The sequence below is a fragment of the Myxocyprinus asiaticus genome, chromosome 1 (genome assembly GCF_019703515.2).
Source record: "Myxocyprinus asiaticus isolate MX2 ecotype Aquarium Trade chromosome 1, UBuf_Myxa_2, whole genome shotgun sequence".
NCBI classification, from domain to species: domain Eukaryota; kingdom Metazoa; phylum Chordata; class Actinopteri; order Cypriniformes; family Catostomidae; genus Myxocyprinus; species Myxocyprinus asiaticus.
In genome coordinates this window covers 68,781,314-68,805,252 of record NC_059344.1, presented here as the reverse complement: position 1 = coordinate 68,805,252, position 23,939 = coordinate 68,781,314, and the positions used below count along the sequence as shown (strand labels likewise).

Here is a 23,939-nt window from a genome sequence, read left to right as displayed (position 1 = left end):
AGATCGCCAATAGCAATCAAAAAATATGTCCTGGTCATATTTCACCTCAAAATCAAAATACATCATTAAATAAAAAGAATTATAATAATCATATAGAGGCAAATGTGCTTAATTGTCATGAAAATAAAGTTACAATGCAAAGAATTTGAATGGTCCAAAAATAGGCTTTATTTTCTACGTTTTGACTGGTTTGCTGAGATTCTGTAATGCTGAAGAACTGATGTGATTTACTGCTGTGTGTGAGCGGCTGACCTCTGATCAGTGTTGGGATTGACTGTGATGTTGTGGATGTTAAAGCAGACAGACAGGTCGCTGTGGAGTTTGTGCACTGATAAGAGGAATGTCGCTCCCTACTCCCCTGTGTAGTGCACTAGAGTGTCATCTGAGGCGATACACTGTGTTGTTATTAATGGAAACCTTTTAATATTCTCAGCGTGACTCCAGTTTACTGACAGGAAGTGAGTTGTTGTGCTGAAGCTCAGGGTTTATAAATGACTGTTCTGAGTTCAGATGTTTCTTCACAAATGAACGTGAAGGAAGGTGATCATCTCTTAACTTGGCTAATATTTTTGCCATTTTATTTTACACATTTTAAAGTGTTTTTTATATATATAACACACAATCAAAAGTTTGTGATCACATTCTGAGTTTATTTAATTTAAGCATGAAAATGAGCATACTTCAAAACATACTTCAGACTCAATGAATGTAATTGAAATGAGTGTGTGATCATGTGATGTCATCTGGTTGAAGGCTGTGCAGTAAGAAAATCATATCGCAATGTTTTTCATAGTTACAATTTTAATTGCCATTTTAGCTATTTTTTTTTTTTTCTCCATTTACACTTTACATTAAAACATGCATTTCAGTGTTATAAAAAATCAGCTTTCAGGAGGGGGAAATTGACTTTGCATTAATGATAGATAATAGCATGAGTATGTATAGTATTTATGCCTTTGTGTTTTTCTTCAATCACCTTTCTGAGTTCTGTTCTCTCACTGGTGCCCTTTTGTGCTCTCTCTTCTGATTGGTGAGGTCTCGTCAGTGTGCAAAACATGTGCACCAATCAGTATGGGATTCTGAGGTTTGCTGTGATTTAGTAATTACACATGCTCATGTCATGATTTTATTGCAGTTTAAATTGTGCAGGCTATTTTCAACCCCACTATATATGTGGATATCACACAGATAGACGGACAGACAGATTTTGGCATATTTCTGGCCTGTATGTATGACATTAGCATTAGTTTTGTACATTTCTTGGAGATTGTCTGATAAGAGTCAGTGGAGTGTGTTATAACACTGTTGTGAAGCTCAAATGCAGCTGCTGCAGTTCTTGATACCTCACGACATTTCTCCGTCTTTTATTTCTGTCATTCACTCATCTGTATTCTGTCAGTGGGTTTGAGAACGAGCGGAACCGCTGGGTAAATTAGATCCGGTTTAAAGCAGACTCACTCACTGTAATGCGCTGCAGATTTGGGCCTGTGCTGTGCTCCAGGAAAATTGCTTTCTGACAGTTTAGTTAAGATGCTAATGCACAGTCATTTACCACAAACAATTCCGTTTCGATTGCCCTTCACAGGCGTCGTCTCTGTCTCCAATGCAAATGTGTGTGTGTGTGCATGTCAGGGAGTAATTTTAATGTGTGAGTGTGTGTGTGTGTGTGTGTGTTTGTGTGCATGTCAGGGAGAGTTTTTAATGTGTGTGTGTGTGTGTGTGTGTTTGTGTGCATGTCAGAGAGAGTTTTTCATGTGTGTGTGTGTTTTGTGCATGTCAGGGAGTGTTTTTGATGTGTATGTGTCTCGGCTGGAATCATCGTTATGATGCAGTATATTTTAAGGTGAGAATAATAGATTTCTGCAGGTGATTTAAAAATAATCTTGTGTAGTCAGTCTTTGACAGACAGTATAAAGTCTGGTATCATTTCAGATTATTCCAGTCATGAAATGCCCATTTAGACTGGTAGACACTGTCTGACTGACGTATAAAGCGGCCAATCACAGCTGATTATGTTTTAGGTTCATCTGAAATCAGAATCTACAGTTGTGCTGGTGGATATCTTGTGTACTTACTCTTAAGTGTCTCAGTGTAAACTCTGTATGTTTTCGATGAGCTGCCTCCCTTTTAGAAAAGCCTCTTGTCCGGAGTGCACCCATGATGCCTTTAGATACTGTCTAGGAAGATGTATCACTAGAGTTTGGACCAGAGAAAGTGTTTTGATCCGTCGGGTATCTGGACATTGCATCAGTGTTTTGCTCTATGTGAAGTGGACATTATATATTCATACTCATGAAGATTATAATCTGACAATCAGTGACCCTGTAATAAACGTCTTGCTGTGAAACACACTCCATTTGCTCCTGAAAGATTTATTCTGTGCCCTCGCTCAGTATTAACATTCTGATCTGCAGCATTTATTACATCGAACATGAAGCCACATTTTCATTTATCAGGAATGTGTGTGAAACTCAGACGCTGTCTGTGAGAGATCTGTGATGTTGATTTATTAAATATTTCTGATTCTGTGTTTAAATCACAGTCTCAGAAACTGCTCGAATAAACTGCACAAACTGGAATATTCTGCGAGCACAGATTTGACTGATCAGATTAAATCTTTGTTTTCACAAGTTTTTTTTTTTGTCATTAATAAAAGTGAACTGACAAAGAATAGAATGAATAACAAAGACAATATCAATATCAGCACATTGACAGCATCTGAAGCACTGTTACATATTTAATCCTCTTTCGGAGATTTACAAATCTTGACAAATCTGGTCAGACCTGAAACTGAACTGAATATTTGCGAAGATTCTGTCACAATTTTTTATGTATAGAAATGTGCATGCTGTAGAAGTACTCTTGACATATGCATACTAATGAGATCACATTGGTGTGTGTGAAAGAATGAATTGACCGCTACACTGAGCGATCCGGTGGAGGGAAGATAAGACGAGTGTTTAATTGTGATCTCTTGATGTGGGTCGTTAAAATCTCTCTTCAGAAATAATGGGCAGGTCTTCATAAAAGCCACTGGGTCGAGAGCTGTAATCAAACTCCACACAACGACTCCATTTATTTCAGATGAGATTAGAGTGATGCAGTAATATACACATCAGCATTCAGCAGAGATCGGCAGTACCAAACGCTTGTGTAACTAGTGCACGATACAGCAAACCGAATGCAGAATTAATTCATCTTAACCCACGTTTTCAGTTTCATTTACATTCCTGTGCTGTGGTTTGTCAAGGCACAAGTTACTCTTGATTTTAAGTAGTTAATTTAGTCATGTTTGAAAAAGTAGTTAGCTACACTATATGCTACAGTATTAACAAAAAATAGCTAACTACATTCAAGCTATTTAAGGGAAGGGTAAACCCTTACCCTAGTGTTGGGTTCGAGTCCAAGTCAAGTCTGAGTCTTTAAACAAGACCGAGTCCATAACAGGATGAGTCCGAGTCAAGTCAGAGTCTTTAAACAAGACCTAGTCCATAACAGGCCGAGTCTCAGTCAAGTCTGAGTCTTTAAACAAGACCTAGTCCATAACAGGCCGAGTCCGAGTCTTTAAACAAGACCGAGTCCATAACAGGATGAGTCCGAGTCAAGTCAGAGTCTTTAAACAAGACCTAGTCCATAACAGGCCGAGTCTCAGTCAAATCTGAGTCTTTAAACAAGACCTAGTCCATAACAGGCCGAGTCCGAGTCTTTAAACAAGACCAAGTCCATAACAGGCCGAGTCCAAGTCAAGTCTGAGTCTTTAAACAAGACCGAGTCCATAACAGGCCGAGTCTGAGTCTTTAAACAAGACCGAGTCCGTAACAGACCGAGTCTGAGTCTTTAAACAAGACCGAGTCCGTAACAGACCGAGTCTGAGTCTTTAAACAAGACCGAGTCCATAACAGGCCGAGTCTGAGTCTTTAAACAAGACCGAGTCCGTAACAGACCGAGTCTGAGTCTTTAAACAAGACCAAGTCCATAACAGGCCGAGTCTGAGTCTTTAAACAAGACCGAGTCCATAACAGCCGAGTCCAAGTCAAGTCTGAGTCTTTAAACAAGACTGAGTCCATAACAGGCTGAGTCCGAGTCAAGTCAGAGTCTTTAAACAAGACCTAGTCCATAACAGGCCGAGTCCGAGTCAAGTCTGAGTCTTTAAACAAGACTGAGTCCATAACAGGCCGAGTCCAAGTCAAGTCTGAGTCTTTAAACAAGACCGAGTCCATAACAGGCCGAGTCCAAGTCAAGTCTGAGTCTTTAAACAAGACCAAGTCCATAACAGGCTGAGTCCGAGTCAAGTCTGAGTCTTTAAACAAGACCTAGTCCATAACAGGCCGAGTCCGAGTCAAGTCTGAGTCTTTAAACAAGACTGAGTCCATAACAGGCCGAGTCCAAGTCAAGTCTGAGTCTTTAAACAAGACCAAGTCCGTAACAGGCCGAGTCTGAGTCTTTAAACAAGATCGAGTCCGTAACAGGCCAAGTCTGAGTCTTTAAACAAGAACGAGTCCATAACAGGCCGAGTCCAAGTCAAGTCTGAGTCTTTAAACAAGACCGAGTCTATAACAGGTCGAGTCCGAGTCTTTAAACAAGACCGAGTCATAACAGGCCGAGTCCGAGTCAAGTCTGAGTCTTTAAACAAGACCGAGTCTATAACAGGTCGAGTCCGAGTCTTTAAACAAGATCGAGTCATAACAGGCCGAGTCCGAGTCAAGTCTGAGTCTTTAAACAAGACCGAGTCATAACAGGCCGAGTCCAAGTCAAGTCTGAGTCTTAAAACAAGACCGAGTCCATAACAGGCCGAGTCTGAGTCTTAAAACAAGACCGAATCCATAACAGGCTGAGTCCGAGTTGAGTGGGAGTCTTTCAACAAGACCAAGTCCATAACAGGATGAGTCCGAGTCAAGTCAGAGTCTTTAAACAAGACCTAGTCCATAACAGGCCGAGTCTCAGTCAAGTCTGAGTCTTTAAACAAGACCGAGTCCATAACAGGCTGAGTCTGAGTCTTTAAACAAGACCGAGTCCGTAACAGGCCGAATCCGAGTGAATCTTTTCATGAATCTGAATTAAAATCGTAACTGTGAACTCAACATCAATATTTTAAGCTTATATTTCTCACAACTAAGAAAACACAATTGTCAATATAAATGTGACAAAAACACCTCTATATTTTATGATTAGTTTCCTGCTGAACAGAGTTTAAAGTGGTTTCAGATGAAAGTATATGCTTTAGGTGTATGAAGACAAAACTGTCCTCCAACACACCTTTTATTGCGTTCTGTTGACATTTCAATTATTTGTGATTTTCCCCTCCACTCAAACATAGATTAAAGAAAGTGAAAGCTGCGTTATTCATTACAACCAGAGTTGTTATTGTTTCAAATTTTAATTTAGTTTTTATTTCTCTACTTCATTTTCAATTTGTTCTTTCAATTTAGTTTAGTTTTATCTAAAATGATCCCTATCTAAAGAAATAATATATACTGAGATATCTGTTTTGTCTCTATCTGTCGACTGGTTTGGGAAAACACACAGTAGTTATTAGCACTCACTGAGAAGTTACATCTCACGACTTGACTGCAAATGCTACATCTGAAAACACCGATAAAGTCCACTGATAATATTAGGGCCATTTAACACGGACATGTTTGTTAATTCATGTGGGGCAGTTCTGCGCACTGCTTGTGCACATAAAACCCTGATGCATCTGTGTGTTATCATTTTAAAAAATAAGAGGGATCATAAAAATGTGTTTAGTACTACTTTGAAGAAGCTATTTGAAAACAGATGCTCTCATATATTCCACAAGACAATAAGCTTTTGACACAGGACATTTGATGGACTCATACACAACTATTACAAGAGGTGCAAACATTCATTGATTCTCAAGAAGACAACACAAGAACCAAGAACCAAGGGGATGCATACTTTTGAACAGGATGATTTGTGTAAATTACAGTACATTTTGTGTAATGAAGCTTTTGAAGGGCAATACTACATAAAATATAAAATCTTTTATCTCTTATATTTGCATATATTCTGAAAGGGGTGAAAACTTACAGGCCTAAAACAAAAGGGGAATGCAAACTTCTGCAATATATAGTTTGTGAAAATATATATAGTATATTTTATATTTAGTTTTTCATTATTTAACCACATTTTAGCTTTTTTAAATTTACAAATTCCACGTAGCCTTTTCTATCCATATAATTTCACATTGCATGTGTAATTATGAGTAGACTTGTCATGTCAGGTACACATTTTAACACAAAATTCACAACATCAAAATACAATCCCCACATCTCAACATTTAAAGGAATGTTCCGGGTTCAATGCGAGTTCATCTCAATCAGCAGTATTTGTGTCATAATACTGATTACCACAAAAATAAATTTCGAATCGTCCCTCCTTTTCTTTAATCTGTGTTCCAGTGAGACACTTACGATGGAAGTCAATGGGGTCAATTTTTGGAGGTTTAAAGGCAGAAATGTGACGCTTATAATTTTATAAAAGCACTTACATTAATTCTGTTAAAATTCAAGTATTATTTGAGCTGTAAAGTTCTTTAAATCATCATTTTTATAGTCGGTTAATGAAATTGTAAAATTGTGTATAACTTTCCACAGATGTGGTTAGTAAGTGATTTTATGACAGTAAAATCACGTTAACACACATATTGTTTATGTCTTGTGTCTATACTTTTGAAACAGTGAGTATTTTAATGTTTACAGATTATTGACCCCATTGACTTCCATTGTAAGTGTCTCACTGGAACACACATTTAAAGAAAAGGAGGGACGAGTCGAAATGATTTATTGTGATAATCAACATTATGCCACAAATGCTGCTGATTGAGCTGAACTTGTATTGATCCTGGAATATTCTTTAAGTGTTTTTACCATGTATAAAGTGCAGTGTACCTGTCTGAATGTGACACTTGTCTGATTTACCTCTGTGCTCGTGGGGAAAATGAACATTCAGAAAACACCCCGCTTACATTTTCACATGTTGCGTGAAGACATGGATTGGCTTCTTTCAGCTCGTTGTTGAAAGAACACATTTTTGCATTATTTTGGGCATTTGCGCTGACTGACAGGACGACAAAGAGCGCATGACATCATTGCCATGGTAACCAGACACATTTCAGCTGATTTGCTGAAGACTAGAATTAATGTATCTTCAAATCAACATGCGACGCAACACAATTAATTTTCTTCTTTGCAAACGATACAAGAGACAATAACGAGGACAATGAGGAGATTTAATTTAAGAAGAAAAAATCAGTGACCCTTCCAAAAACCGGGACTGTCCTGTGTAATAAACTGGGACGTCTGCTCACCCAATCTATAATTAAATTATAAACAAAACAAATGAAAACAATGTTTCCCGACTATTTAAATAGTTCCAGTTAATTCATCAAGGACCAGTTTAACACTGTGTGGACCACACGAGAGTACAGATGCCTACATGTGTGGATACATTATGCCTAAAAAGACTTAATAGCCCAATATTAATATTTTCCAGAATTTTTATTTTGATATGTTGTTTTAGTAAACTGTGAGAGACATGATGTGAGTGACTTGACTTAATGAAGTTCTTAACCATGATGAATCCGCGATGCCAGCACCGTCTTGGCTGCACAAATGCCACGGGTGATTACAAAGGAGGTCCCGTGCTGTGCGAAACTGCTGTGTAGTTTCTATTACATTGGATACATACCTGTCTTTATGTGTTCGTCGTGCCAGACACCTCAGTAACTGATGTTATACAGCAGTCTCTGTAGTAACATTCAAGCATATTGGTTGACTGAATGTGCCGCTCTGCAGGTGTGTTTGCTCAACACGGTGAAACAAACTCTACGTCTACAACATCAGGGGGTGCTACAACTGCTCGCACACAAAGTGTCCATTTAGTTTCCTTATTTTTATTTATTTATGTTGTTCATTGCATCACATATCAAATGCCATGGACTCCCAAAGGCTCGAGTAAAATGCATCCGAGTCTGCGACTCAGACTCGAGTACCCCACCTCTACCTAACCCTAACCAAATCCTAACGAAACATAAACATCCCATCAGATTTTCTCCATATATAGTGGAATTGGTTTTTGATGATAACTTATAAATATACCTTGAGCACAAGATTTCGTACAATTGTGGTGAGAAGAATATCATCTCTGAATGCTGTTCTGAGATGCGGGTTGGTGCTGTTTTGGCGGCACGAGGGGGACCTACACAATATTAGACAGGTGCTTTTAATGTTGTGACTGATCGGTGTGTGTGTGTACCTACATTTATTCAGATTACAATTTTATATATATATTAATATTTGGCAAAATAAATAGAAATATATTGTTTCTATACTTATAATAAACAACTTTAAAGCAATAGTTTTATATTTTACCGTTGTTTTTAACATGATTACGTAATTTGCAATGATTCGTGGGATTGTAGTTCCTTCGTTAAGTACACAGTCTTGTATCTTTTGTCTTTTTGTCTGATTTTCAGATACTTATTTGCTTGCTAATGTGTAATGTTGTGATTCAGCTGGTTGGTTTGGTTCAAGTCTTTTATGAAGGATTTTGTGAAATTCCTATGGAAAAAAAATGAATGGGAAAAATACTTCCGGAAGCAAGACAAGTGGGTGTTTACTGTTGCACTTTAAAAAATATATATATAAATAAATTAAAATGTGATCTTTCAGAGCAGTATTTATCTGGTAAATAAACAATGTTGATCTGAGATTGACATAAGAATTGAACAAATATGCACTAATTTCAACTTAATAGTCACTTTTGTTAAAAACGTCTGCTAAATGACTACATGTCAATACAAAACAAACAAAAAAACCTTTTGTATTACTGAGCTAGAAAACATAGTAAATGTTGAAATATTTCACAACAAAACAGAACCGATTTGTTTACGTCACCTGCGTAATGCAATACAGAGTTTAGTGTCTTGATCTTTTTACTCGTGCATTTTTATATCTAATGGAGTGTGTGTTCTTGTCTTGTTGGTTTACAGAATGCTGCTATCTGGAGGACCATGAATCCTCATGTAGGATAAAGCAGTTTGGACAAGTGTGGACACATGAATCGCAGATAAACTGTCAATCATGACCCGCACCAGTGCTCGGCAGGACGCCAGATAGCTGCTCTCCCCTCCATCCTCAAACATCAATCTACAGGAATCCATCAGAAGACTTTCAGTGAAAACTTCAATTGGGATAAAAATAGAAACAACCCTCTGCCTGTGCCTGACACTCCGACCGATGGAGAGACGACAGATCGAGTCTGGATAGAGCAGATAGAGAAAATAAGAGCAGAAATTCGTGCAGTCTTGCAGAAGTGGTTGTGCTGAGCTGGCAGGGTTGTGAATCTGCTTTGGAAGGTTTTTTCTCTGCACGAATTTCCCCCAGTAAAAGAGAAACACTGTACATGGACAGCGATCTCAGTGTTCATTTGCCTAATAAACGAGAGTAACAATCAGACATCTGCGCTGGAGTGGATTTACTCTGAGACTTTTGAGATCAGATCAAGATGGGTAAAATGAAGACAAAGTGTTGGTGCTCTCTGTGGCCAGTAGTATTATCTGGACTCTTTCTGTCCGCAGGGGCCCTTGAATTTGGCGGGGCACCCGGTCAGTGGGCGCGTTATGCCCGCTGGGAGGCGGGCTCCATTGGAGAGCTCAGCTTTAGCTTGAAAACCAACGTGAGCAAAGCACTGGTGCTCTACCTCGATGACGGCGGCAACTGTGATTTCCTGGAGCTGCTCATCGGCGGCGGACACCTGCATCTGCGATTCGCCATCCACTGCGCAGAACCGGCCACGCTGCAGATGGAGACGCGCGTCAACGACGACCGCTGGCACATGGTTCTACTCACCCGAAACTACCGTGAGACCATGCTCATGGTGGACGGGGAGACAAAAGTGGCTGAAGTGCGTTCCAAGCGCAAGGAGATGGCCGTCGTCAGCGACCTGTTCGTGGGCGGGATTCCTCCGGACGTCCGTCTGTCCGCTCTCACGTCCAGCACGGTGAAATACGAGCCTCCTTTTCTGGGTTTAATCTCCAACCTGAAGGTGGGCGAGATGCCTCCGACTCTGCTCAACAGCAACGGCATTCAGAACGACCTTGAGTATCTGTGCAGTAAGCAGAACCCGTGTCTCAATGGAGGATACTGCAGCGTTCAGTTTGGAGAAGTGCAATGTGACTGCTCACACACTCGCTTCAGAGGGAAATACTGCAAAGAAGGTACACACACACACACACACACAGAGAAAGAGAGAGTCAAATGCTGCTAGAAGTTGTTACGACAACATTCTGTAGCCAGTTTTTTTTTTTTAATTGATGCTCTTTCAAAAGTAGCCATGCATTCATGTAATGTATTTTTTTTATTTTATTTTTTCAAGCATTGGGCCTCATTCATGAAACTTTAGTAAATAAAGGAGTAAATTGGGAGTGATTTACGTTTGAAATGGATCTTCCTGAAAATGTTCCTCGGGATTCACAAATGATACGTACACCCCAGATTTGTTTGTTAAATGTGTGTATTTTAGTGAATTGTGAACATTTGTAAACACCATATAAGGAAAGCATCAGACACAATAGTAAATGCTTTTAACATCTATTTGTAACCGTTTTTGTGAATGAAGTGCAATACATGGGGGTGGTGGGGGGGGCATGTGGAATTTCAGAGGGGGCCACATTTTGAGAATGAAACCTCCCCCCTCCCCTCCCCACTAAAATGGCAACCAACAACACACAATTCTTTTCACTGTCGAACAAAGTGCATATTAAATGCATATAGACATACGGTATCTGATACTCCGCACCCATTAATTATTTCATGCAGACTATGTGATATCATTATACATACATGAGAGAGAGAAGTGCATGAAAATCGTCTGTATATTAGCTCCTCATCCTCGTCTCTACATCATCTCTGACACCCAAAGGCGCTCTTGCCCGCACCACGCATTGTATAGTACCGCACATGTTGTGTAGCTGTTACCGATATCACTTTTGGGAGTAAAGAGCAGTCCTCCCTTTGTTTGGCCCTAAAGTTACGCACAACTATAATGAAGTTACACTGATGAGCGGCACTATACGGTCACATTTCAGATCCTGGCACACGGACAGCACCTCAAGAAGCACTTAAAGCGGGGGCCAGGGTATCTCAGCGAGTATGACTATCACCCCTGGAGTCGTGAGTTTGAATCCAGGGCATGCTGAGTGACTCCAGCCAGGTCTCCTAAGCAACCAAATTGGCCCGGTTGCTAGGGAGGGTAGAGTCACACGGGGTAACCTCCTCGTGGTCACTATAATGTGGTTCTCGCTCTCGGTGGGGCGTGTGGTGAGTTGTGCGTGGATGCCGCGGAGAATAGTGTGAAGCCTCCACATGCGCTACGTCTCCGTGGTAACAAGCCACGTGATAAGATGCGCGGATTGACGGTCTCAGACGCGGAGGCAACTGAGATTCGTCCTCCACCACCCGGATTGAGGCGAGTCACTACACCACCATGAGGACTTAGAGCGCACTGGGAATTACAAATTGGGGAGAAAAAAAGAAAAGAAGCACTTAAAGCGTGTCCTCGTGCATTCATGTTAAGTGCAGTTTTTGGAAACGCATGTAAAAGATAACGAACATTTGTAAAAGTGCTCATAGAAAACGCTCTTAACTGCTAAGATCAATGGTTATTGGGAAACGGGGCCCAGATCAGTCCAGAGCCTTTTGCAGGGAGTCAAAATTCAAAACACACCATATAAATATCTAATCCTTCACAACAATCAATTCAGTTCACCAAATCATTCTAACATGTCAGACTAACCAGAAATAATACTATGCAACTGCTGTATAGTCCTTTACACATATTTTTCAATGTATTCCCACCGTGTACGGCACTATTATCATCCGTTATTAAAGAGACTTTTTCATGGGCAGACCGTTAATTCTAAGCGGGGTAGTTTTATGTTAGAAGTTGGTTGTATATTCGCTACAATGCGTAAGGGACCGTCTGAAAAGTCCACCCACTGCACTAAAACATCTGTGGTTGAAATGTGCTCAAAGTGTGGGGGCGGCCCCTCGTAGCGCCAACAATGTTTTTAGTGTCATCAGAGGCTCTTTTGTGAATCAAACAGTCCAAGAGGTCAGTAAAAATGGTTTGACATGAAGCTTTATTGTTAAAACTGTTCACACCGGCTGGAGGATGTCCACCACCATTAATCTTCTGGTTCAGTTGAGCGCATCGCCAGCACCATTGCAGAAACTTCTCAGGTAAATCATGATGTAGCAGTGATAAACTTCTGCTGTAACTGGAAGAATCTTTCCAGTAACTGAATGTAAAGCCTGAAGAAGGTCTTTGACTGAAATACTGTAAACTAATAAAGATTTGTAAGCTACTTGTGTACGCACCTGCCCGCGATTGTTTATTTATAGCTGTAAAAGCATTATTATTGACCATACGTTATCAACTCAACGTGATTTATCAATGCCTAACCTGAATTATGAAACTTAAATTATAGAGCTCTTTCCAGGTGTCAATTTTGTTCATACCAACATTTTTAAAATACGAAAACTTTCATTAATTTGAGAATTTGTCAGAACAGCTTTACAAACAATTTCCACAAAAATGAGTTGTGCTCGTGTTTCATGAATGAGGCCCAATTTATACACCGATCAGCCACAACATTACAACCACCTGCCTAATATTGTGTAGATCCCCTCGTGCCACCAACAGTGCCAACCCAACAATCATCCATGCGATTATCTAATCAGCCAATCGTGTGGCTGCAGTGCATAAAATCATGCAGATACGGGTCAGGAGCTTCAGTTAATGTTCACATCAACCATCAGAATGGGGAAAAATGTGATCTCAGTGATTTGGAGTGTGGCATGATTGTTGGTGCCAGATGGGCGGGTTTGAGTATTTCTGGGATTTTCACACACAACAGTCTCTAGAATTTACTCAGAATGGTGCCAAAAACACAAAACATCCAGTGAGCGGCAGTTCTGTGGATGGAAATGCCTTGTTGATGGGAGAGGACAACAGAGAATGGCCAGACTGGTTCGAACTGACAAAGTCTACGGTAACTCAGATAACCACTCTGTACAATTGTGCTGAGAAGAATATCATCTCTGAATGCTGTTCTGAGATGTGGGTTGGTGCTGTTTTGGCGGCACGAGGGGGACCTACACAATATTAGGCAGGTGCTTTTAATGTTGTGGCTGATCGGTGTAAATCACACATACAGTGTAAAAGCATGTGGTGGTGGATTGGAAAACACATGGCTCTGGTAATGAAATCTGCTGTTTGTTTGTGTTTATCTAGTTTGGGATGAATAATTGAAGAGCTCCTCGTGGCAGTTTCAGCCACAGTATTAGATTACAAATAAATCAGATTTCTGCTCGTTTGCTGGTATTCTGAGAATCACGTTTAGCTCATGCACGGTTTCTTCTGCACATCCATGTGTGATTAGAATTCAGTGTTTTTGATCAAAAACTGACTGTAAAGATCAGAAAGGTTTATTCAATGATTAATGGACTGTGTGGATCTTGTTTCTGGATACAGAACGAGTCAAATCAAACTTTTACTCTCAATACGCAGTGAAAGGATCTCACTGCTGAACTTCTTCACCACTGAACATTTACCAGACAGTGGAGAATCACTGACAGTTTGAGTCCCATAGTGTGTAATTTGGTTGTGAATGTGAGTGATTTTCTCTCATTATAATGGAGGGTTGTACATAGAGTAAAAGACTGATCTTGGGATTTAGGAATCGAGATCGAGATCGTTCAAATGAAGATGGCGATGCATTGGAAAATTATGATTTTCTTCCAGTCCTTTTTGCATCTTTCCACCTAAATCAACACGGAACATAAAGAAAGTCCGGTTGTGTCTGAGACTGATCTGAAAGCTCTTGATTCATCATTGCATTCATGTCTCTGATTGGTTACAATGCTCAAATAAAATGCATTTAACCACATGGAAAATGTACACACATTCTGTAATTGACTCTAATATAAAATTAGTTAATTATGGAGTCCGTGTTGACATCTCTATAATCTGACGAGCTTTTACAAGACAGCTGAATTTGTGTCAAAATAATGTAGAGTTTGATTGACACACAGCACAAGATATCTAATATGGGAAGTGTTTTCTGCTCCCTTTGAAAAGTCGATCAGTGTTTGTTTTTGTTCTCATAGCTACACATGATTTAATGCACAGTTGCATTTCATGAATTCATCATTGTTTTTTCTCTGTTGTGTGTGATTAAAACTGTGAGAATCACTGATCTCGAGCATTCAGGCTGTCGTAAGAGAGATGAATCGCTGCTGCTTTTATCGTCTTCTCTTTTAAACCTCATTTCATCCAATCGCTCGCTGTCTTCAGTTCCAGAATGTAATCCAGTTTCTGGATTGAAGATCCATTTTATATTCGTTCACACTCGTCTGATTGTCTCTCCGGCCTCATTTCTTCTGTTCTCTTCTCTGTTCTTCACTTATTATCACACTCTTTTCTCTCTCTCTCTCTGCTCTTTGATTTATAATTCATTACTGTTTCATTCACACACTTTTAGTCTCGTTACATGTGAAGAGTAAGATGTTTCTCAGTATTCTTCTAGAGATGCATCTGATTCATTTACACTACCAGACAAGTTTAGACACTTATACTCATTCTTTATTATTAGAAATCACATAATTCCCATACATGTATCAATCTCAGGCTGTGTTGTGCGTTCAGTTGTTGCTTTTGAAAGAGTTTGTGTGTGTGCTGGACACTTGAGCACTGATTTTATCTGCTGCAACTCGTGTATAAACATTTTAGTTTTCTAAGTAAATTCATATATTTTTTCTGTGTTCCTGCAGAAGCAGATGGTTATATTTGTTGCGGGCAGGTTTTTTCTTCTCTCATTCTGTTCAGTCTCTCTCGTGTGATTGGTTGGTTAGAGTCAGGGTCAGAGGTCATGGTGAGTTTGATACTGAGCTCAGAATATTGATGCTGTGACCGCAGGAAACGTTTGTCCTTTAGAGAACAGAAGAAGAGCGCTCATGTAAATGTGTTTACTGCGATCTGTGTGCGGATGTCTGAGAGAATATAAAGTGACTTGTGTAGAAACTCACAGCAAGAATAACACAGACCTGTTAAACAGACAAACAGGGAAACATTGTCTGAATACACTTAAAGCACTGAAAACAGAGATTGAGTTCTGTGAAATCTTCATCCTCTCAGATAGCTGATGAGTACAAGGGGATAGTTCATCAAAACTTGAGAATCTTAGTTTTTTTGTTTCTCATATTGTTCCAAACCTGACAGACTTCTGTGGAACACAACAGGAGATGTTTAGCAGAATGTTCATGCAGCTCTTATAATGAATGTATACAGTGACCAGCGGCTGTCATACTGCAAAATGGACAAAAAAACACCATAAAAGCATCAAGAAGGTATCAGAAAAGGCTACATCACCAGATTTTAGGGATCCCCCACCTCTGAAATCATAATTTAACCCCTGGTTATATTCCAAGTCTTCTGAAGTCCTTCAAGAGCTTTGCATGAGGAACAGACCTAAATTATCCATCATTCGCTCCTCTGCAGCTCTTAAATCTCACTCTCCGTTTGTACTATTCAAACTGGTGCACGATGAGAACCAGTGCAGTTTACCATCAAAATCATACAGGTTTGAAACAACATGAGGAACAATAAATGATGACAGTCTTCATTGTTGGTGAACTATCCCTTTAAAGTCAAGTCAGTGTTTGTGTCTGAAATCTGAATATGCATGTGTAAGGGGGTTCAGTGGAAAGGAGGAAGCGAGAACCGGCTTAATAATATAAATAATAATTTAATAAACAATTTAAACAAAACACACAACCAAAAACACACAGTACAGCTGCCTGCAATTCTCTCTCTCTCGAACTGTCGTCCCCGGCCGCCTTTATCCCTCGCGCGCCCCATCAGGCTGATTGGGGACCGGGTGTGTCTCATTCCAGCCCGGCCCCGCCCTCCTCGGCTCTACAGCATACTTCCCTACTAGATAGTATGCCAGTCACTGTCAGAGATTAACTTTTCCATAAAGGGTCAATAATTGCCCCCGCATTTGATGTTCAGCGGAGTATTTATTTACCTTTTTTAGGAAGGCATTTTTTATTAAACATAACAAATACACTGTATCATCCTTTTATTCAAATACTTTAATCAATTCATTAACATGAGTTCTGAATCTGAATATTTAGATCAGATTATATATTGCCTCCTACACACACACAAAAAAATAATAATCACTATTAAATCATATTTAATGTGATAATATTCTGTTCTAAGCCTGGTTATACACATGCCATATCAGATGTTTTAATAAAATAAATAAATTGTAAATTTATTTTTTTTTAAAAAACAGACACTGATTATTACACATTAAACATTTTATCAGAGGCATTTTTGCCACATTTGGGACATTTTTGCCCCGAGTCCCCATTCATTTCTGACCCTGATGTTAATGGGGTTTCTGAAATCTCAATATTCATAAGATTAGGTGAATATACCTGGATAACCTACTACAAACTGGAGAGATTCTAAAGTGTTCAAAGACCGTACTGTGCCATAATGCCACGAGAGGTGAGGAAACATCACATTCAAAACAGCAGAGAACGGTGAGTTGGGCAGCTCTTTTCAACTGTAAGTGATATATATATACTCAAATAGGCTGTGTCATCAGGCAATGATTGATTGGTATTAATGGGCCCAAAGTGTGCCAATAAAACATTCCCCACACCATTACACCACCACCACCAGCCTGGACTGTTGACACAAGGCAGGTTGGTTCCATGGATTCATGCTGTTGGGGCCAGATTCTGACCCTACTATCTGTGTAAATCGAGATTCATCAGACCAGGCTTCCATTGTATGTGCATGACTGTAAACACATTTCCTGTCTGTTTATACATGCTGAGGAACAAGTGAAAGTGATATGTCAGATACAAATGTCAGATCAGCTGGGACATCCCATATTTTGGTCGAAATCAAGATGTCCCACACAGGACACATATTGTCTCATATTTAGCCTTAAAAGGCCATACAAATGAAATAATAGCCAGAAATGTTATTTTATATATATATATATATATATCCATACATACAGTATATATGTGACAAGGAGGAGGGCGTGGCTGGGCTGTAACGAAGGATGCCTGGCACTGAATGAGCCCACTCAGCTGGGCGAGGGATAAAGATGAGCCAGGGGTGCCAGTTCGAGAGAGAGAGACAGAGAGAGAGCGAGAGAGAGAGAGAGAGAGACATAAGAAGTTGTGTGTGTGTGCGTCAGTTTATGTTGTTTTGTTCATTTGTGCCATTAAAAGTTTACGTTGACTGCTCAGCCGGTTCCTGCCTCCTCCTTGCCCATCGTGTGAACCCGTTACACTGGTGTTGAAACCTGGGAGGGAGGAGGAATGCGCTGTCGGAGAGCCCTCGCTGATGATGGAGGGTCGTGACGCTGATGAGGTATGGTCTGCTGGTCCTGGAGCAGTTCGCCAGAAGGCGAAGGAGCCCGCTGCCATCCGTGTGGTATTGACACCATGATATCTTCTTCTCTCATCCAACACATCGACGACACACTTCACAGTGCCCTCAGTGGACTCATGTGTAACTAGATTTGGTGAAACATTTAGAGGGAAAGAACGGTATTATTCAGCTTTTCTCACGGCAGGCCAATGTACAAAGGAAAATCAATTTGTAATAAGCTGGTGCAAAACGAGTAGTCGATGACTCTTGCACATCCCTAATTACGAGCGTTCAAATTCACCCTTCAGTGTTTGAGAACACATGCTTATTTTTCATTAAGCCAATTTAATGTTGTATTTTATTAAAATCTGCTGTTCCTGTTGTGAGTTTGGGACTCTGAGCAAAGCTCCATGGGCGGACAGGCAGATATTCCTCCAATCGCAGATAAGGAAGACAAAGATGTACTGTCTTCAGATTTTGTCCACTGGAGATGTTTTGGAAAGACATGTTTTAAATGTTATAAATGGGAGAAATGTTGCACTGATCTTTTTCAAAGGCTCAACCAGTGGTTTGAGTTTGGGGCGGGACTATCTGTTTGTTCAACCAATGGGAGATGGGAGCATGTTTGGGAACCATGTTTCAGTGAGCAAGCTGAAGGCGACTGTGGCAAGGAACACAAAACTCCATTAGATGTTGATTAATGGAGAAAAATAACTTTGGGAGAAACCAGACTCACTGTGGGGGCCAGTTCCCCTCTGACTAACATCATGAATATAATGACAGTATTAGTTATGTATAGTAAAATGAGTAAACTAAGTAAGTGTTAAGGGCCAGTGTTTAAACAAAGATTTTGTATGAACTGTAAGATTAATGACTAATGTCTTTGAAGTTCATTCTGGATTAACTGCAGAAGTTCACATAGATGCATTGTCCTTTGTTATTTGGCTGATTAAGGCTTTTGTTGGCAGTTAATTGATAGTCTATGTATTCCATTATAAGAGTGTCATTAGACAAAGGTGATGCAGACAGAGATCAGTGAGGTGCTTCACAGTTCAACCTGCAGGTCATTTCGGTGAGATTTGGTGAGGTCTGTCCTAAGTCCAAGGCTCGTCGTGCAGAAATGACACACTTCAGCTGCATGAGATGATAATGAAAACTCTTGATGGATGTTCATCTGTGATGTGTAGTTTATGAATTAATTTCAGTCAGCTGGACAGTTCAGTTTCATGTGTTCTCCTCACTGAAATGAAGCTCTTGTGTCAGTCTCCTGTGAAGTTTCAGGTGTCTCTCTGTAATTACAGATGTAAAATCCGATCAGGAGCGCCAGAGATCAGTTAACCGACAGGAACGATGTGTAGTGGCTCGTGCTGATTGGATTACAGCCAGTTTATGAGCAAACGTCTCTGGTGGAAACTACAGGCAGACAATGACTGATCAGCCATTATTGAACAAATCAGAGCCTTTTAAACCTGAAATGAGTGTGAACTTGGACACACGCACACACTACGGTTTTGAAATTACAGGTCGCTTAATTTTACCCATGTTTAATGGTCGAAACCCAAATGTGGGTCACATAGTATGAAGCTAGTTTTTCTTGTCTGAAGTGCAAATAATGTTGAAACTAGAAATGTATCTTCATTTATATATATATACATACATACATACATACATACAGTAGTTAACATCTGCAAAGCATTAAGATGCATCATTAGGGCTCAAAACACCAAAGATACTGAAACTCCTCTAGAAAATAATGGATTACTTACTAAATATTGAATAACATACAGAATAGCCCACCCGGGAGACTGACAACCACCCTAATGAGTGTGCCGAATCTCTTTTAGAACAGAAACGGTGTGTAACTCACCTGTGATGACACTCGCTGCACACCTGACCAGAGACTTTAGTGTTGATCTGTGATGTTCTTCTTGAGCACTGAAGGTTTCTGGATGTTTAGCAGACCCCTGCTGTGTGTGTGTGTGTGTCAGTGAACAGATGTTGAGCTGCTGATGTTTGTCTTGATGTGAACACACCTGTCGAGCGCTGGCTTCATTAGTGGCGGACCGCAGTGGGGGGTTTATTTAACTCACCTTTATTGATCCCAACAGATTCTATCGCCACTCGGCTTCCATCTGAGGGTCTTTTCCTGTTTTTACACACTCACAGGATGTGGTGTATAGTATCTGCAGGGTTTGGGACGTTCACCATCTGTTTGACACTTGAAGAATCTCCTGATAATAATCGAGTGACCGCGCTGTCTCACATGGTCAGTGTTGACGACTAACGACAGGGATCAGTTTTCAGTAACGTGACAGTACTTTCTGTGGCTATTCGTCGGCTTCGGCCTTCATTGAGATTTAAATCACGTGAACACTGAACGACATGGAAACTGTCTGTCTCTGTATATAAATGCAGCTGAAGGATTGTGTAGTATTCTGGACTGTCTGATTGGTCGAGCAGGTGTGTTAATCGATTCAAATGAATGTTCAGTATCTCTCTGACCTTTATTTCTTCACAGGATGTTGTAAACATGAGTGTCTGACACTTCATATGTCCATAGTTTAATCCCTGTGTGTGTTAGTTCAGACGTGTGGGTGATGAAGTTCTTCAGTCGGGTATAAATGGTGTGTTTTAGGTGCTTTTGTCCATATTTGCATGTGAAAGCAGCCGTGCAGCTCTTGAGTGTTTCGCAGGAGAATTAAATATGTTGTGTGAGAATTGAATGAATGTGAGTTTGGAAAGCCTTTAGCCAGAGATCATTTCATTTTCTGTCCTTGATCACAGTTTCTGCTCGTCTCTCACAGACAGACGATTAAACCTCTCTCTCTCTCTCTCTCTCTCTCTCTCTCTCATTGTGTTTCTGTTTTATTTTGTGGTTTAATACTGTCATTTAGAGCAGCACAGACACAATAGCAACTTGCACTTATTTGACAAATTAAAAGAGAAAGTGAAACCATATCTCTCTCTCACACACACACACACACACATAAGATGAGATAAAGCTTTAATTGCGTATTGAAGCCTTTGTCAATATTGTATGCAAAGCAGTTGTTCCAATAAAGTACTTGAGAGACACAGACAGGAAGCAACATCAGGGGCATATTTCTGTTATTTTTGTGTCTATAGAGATCAGTCATTTTTGGTGTATTGTTCATGGACTTGTTAAAGCCACAATGGTATCCAGCAGAGCAGTGAAAGTCTCTACGTGTTTGTCTTTTCGGGCGTGTGTGTTTGTAGCATAAACTATTTGATTTAGTTGAGACTGAATCTGACTCCATTTGTGTTAGACCTGAACTTCGGTTTAGATTCCAGTTATTATTGATCATTAATTGAGAATTTATCTCTGTTAATACTTGATCATTCTAGTTGATTCTCTCTTTTTTTTTTCTTTATCTCCCGAATTTGGAATGCCCAAAGTCCTCGTGGTGGCGTAGTGACTCGCCTCAATCCGGGTGACGGAGGACGAATCTCAGTTGCCTCCGTGTCTGAGACCGTCAATCCGTGCATCTTATCACGTGACTTGTTGAGCACGTTCCCGTGGAGACATAGTGCGTGTGGAGGCTTCACGCTATTCTCCGCAGCATCCACACACAACTCACCACACGCCCCACCGAGAGCGAGAACCACATTATAGTGACCACGAGGAGGTTACCCCATGTGACTCTACCCTCCCTAGCAACCGGACCAATTTGGTTGCTTAGGAGACCTGGCTGGAGTCGCTCAGCACACTCTGGATTCGTACCTATGGATAAAATCGTATATACAGTATATATAATCAAATGCTATTTAGGTATACTAAGATGACATCATAATAGCTTGTTGTGTAAAACGATGAGTAATTTCTAATAAGACGATGCTGCCTGCATAACAATACATCAATCAGCATTCAGCTTGTTTTTTATATTTTAATCAAGCTGAAGTTGCTCCAGTTCAGCACATTTTCATTTTGAAATATCAGTAACAATATAAACATTATTGTTACTTTCACTTTCATCAAAATCACCAAACATTTCACAGCACAAAAGACGTGTGCAGTATGAAGGCGACCTTTCTGTAAATGATAAAAGATCTTCTACTTCCAGAAAAGCACACACATTCATCTGGTACAACAGATGTTTTCAGAATGGTTTAGACAATCATGAATCAAATATCATATGGCAGGCTTGATAAGGTTAAGCACAATGCTCAAAGGTGACCTCACCACTGACTGGACGGCGAAACGTCCTGTATTAAAGTGGAGGAATGTTTAAAGCATCCCATATACATGTTAACAACCTTAGATGTACTTTGCCATGACTCAACAGAATGCACTGGTGTTTCCTTATTTAATAATTGCTGTATTCCTGTGAAATGTTTGGATATTGATGGTGATATGATTCACTCAGAGATGAGCTGAAGATCTCTAGTGTCCGCCGGTTCTTCTGCCGTTCATGTGTCTCTCCGACCCTTTGACGAGGTTTCAAGACACTTTTCTGTAAACGGACTGTGTGTGTCAGATCAGATTCTGTGATCTCAGGCGCTCTTGTCTCTCTGACAGACGTGTTTCTCAGTCCGCTCAGACTGACGGATGACGACCGTTGAACTGTCGAGCTGAAGGACGCGCTTCACACAGATCAGCTCAACTTCAGAGTCACAGTTTGATCTTTTTGAGCGCAAGTCTGATCACGTTACAGTGAGGGGTGTGGCTAAACCGATCCTTACATAAGGGGGTGTGGCTATGTCTGTGTATATCTAGAGAGGCGTGGCCAGTGTCAGAAATGCACTTTTTTTTATCGAGGGGCAATATTTGCCCAGTGAAATGGATTTTTTTCATGGGATTTTTTCCTAATCATATAAAATACCTTTCCTTACAATAGATTCTCAATCTGAGAACTTATCTCAGCATCAATTTAGCCTTTTTTTGCCCCACATTTTGAAAATCCATATAATTTAGTAAACAAATAAGTTTATAATTGGTAACATTCAAAATATTTTTTTTTCACACACTTTCATGGAGAAGATAAGCTTTTATGAGTTGCATTTCAGGTTTTGAATGAGCCGTCATATAACAGCTGTCATGGAGGTCGTAAAGCAGCGGTTTCAAATCCAAAACACGATGACATCACAGCTAATGCCAAACAATGAAATGTTAATAGTCGTTGCAGGACTCAAACCTCCTCTCACATGCCACTCAGGTGATGGCAGAGTTGTAGGTAAGCTCAATGCCATTGTACATGTGTCCGTTTTGTTTCTCGATTGTTGAACATGCACTAGACGGTAGACGTCTTTAACTGATGTGTCACGTCTCGCTCTCGTGCAGTAGCACGTTTTTAGACACAGTGACAAGATAAAAAGGAACTCGCACACCATGACACTCAAGACTTCAGTTTTTCAGTGACTTTCGATTTTAAAAATGATCTCCAACAGCACACACATCTCTCCTCTGTGGCTTTTTTAGTCATTTAAGATGTTTAAAAGCAGTTTTATGTGCTCAGTGTCTTAGCGTGAAGAAAATAAAGTCAGACGTCTGAAAGTTAAATGACGGCAGTGAGTTTGATTCGGACGGTCACTCTCTCGTAATGAATTCACCAGCGGCTGGACGTTTACGGCATGAGGAGTCATTTCTTTTGCTCGCTGACTGTGACGTCTGAGTAAATGAGTTTCACACAGAGAGCCGAGCGCAGAATATATGATGCGATAGGAAACTGGATCGCTCTGTGGTGTTGCCATTTGTTAAAATATATTGTAAATAAATAACAGCGATGAAGAGTCAAGCAATGCACTCCATATTTCCAGCAGCACGTTGAACAGAGTTTGAGACGTCCCGAGGCGAGACGCCGCTCACACCTGTAAGCACAGAAATAAAGCAGCGGATGAGACTTATTAAAGTCAGGACTGTTTGTGTGTAAAAGTGAAACTTCTCATGTGTTGAAGGCCTGCGCTGTGTATTGTGATATCAAACCTGTTTTTGATGGCGTGAAGCTTCACTTTGTGTTAATATCACATTTACTGCACACCGCAAACAAGGTTATTTACGCATGAAAGCAAACGAATCCATTAACGGCCTGTCATTACGCCTTTAACGAGTCTCTCTCTCTCTGCTCGTCTCACTTTAAACATTTACAGTGTTGCAGAAATAATCTGATAATTGATGCTTTTGCATTAGAATCATTTCTTATTGTGAGGTTTATTAGAACACATGCTAAACTGTTAATGAAACGCTGTTTGAGGACGGACTGTGTGTGTGAGTGTGTGTGCGTGTGTGTCTGATTGTGTGTGTGTGTGTGTGTGTGATTGTGTGTGTGTGTGTGATTGTGTGTGTGTGTGTGAGTGTGTGTGTGTGTGTGCGCGCGCGTGTGCTTGCGTGTGTTTGTGTGTGTGAGTGTGTGCGTGTGTGTACGTGTGTGCGTGTGCGTGTGCGTGTGCGTGTGCGTGTGTGCGTATGTGCGTGTGTGTGTTTGTGTGTGTGTGCGTGT

The 23,939-nt window shown here is 40.3% G+C and overlaps 1 protein-coding gene across 7 annotated transcripts in view; it reads left to right on the top strand.

Moving 5' to 3' along the window:
* Positions 1-23,939, top strand: part of LOC127447463 (neurexin-2-like) — a 605,483-nt gene that overhangs the window by 49,546 nt on the left and 531,998 nt on the right. For all 7 annotated transcript variants that reach the window (XM_051709390.1, XM_051709363.1, XM_051709382.1 and 4 more), the window contains exon 2: positions 9,014-10,240. In XM_051709390.1, the coding sequence (XP_051565350.1) occupies positions 9,529-10,240 (712 nt within the window). In that variant the 5' untranslated portion in view covers positions 9,014-9,528. The remainder of the gene's footprint in view (positions 1-9,013; positions 10,241-23,939) is intronic.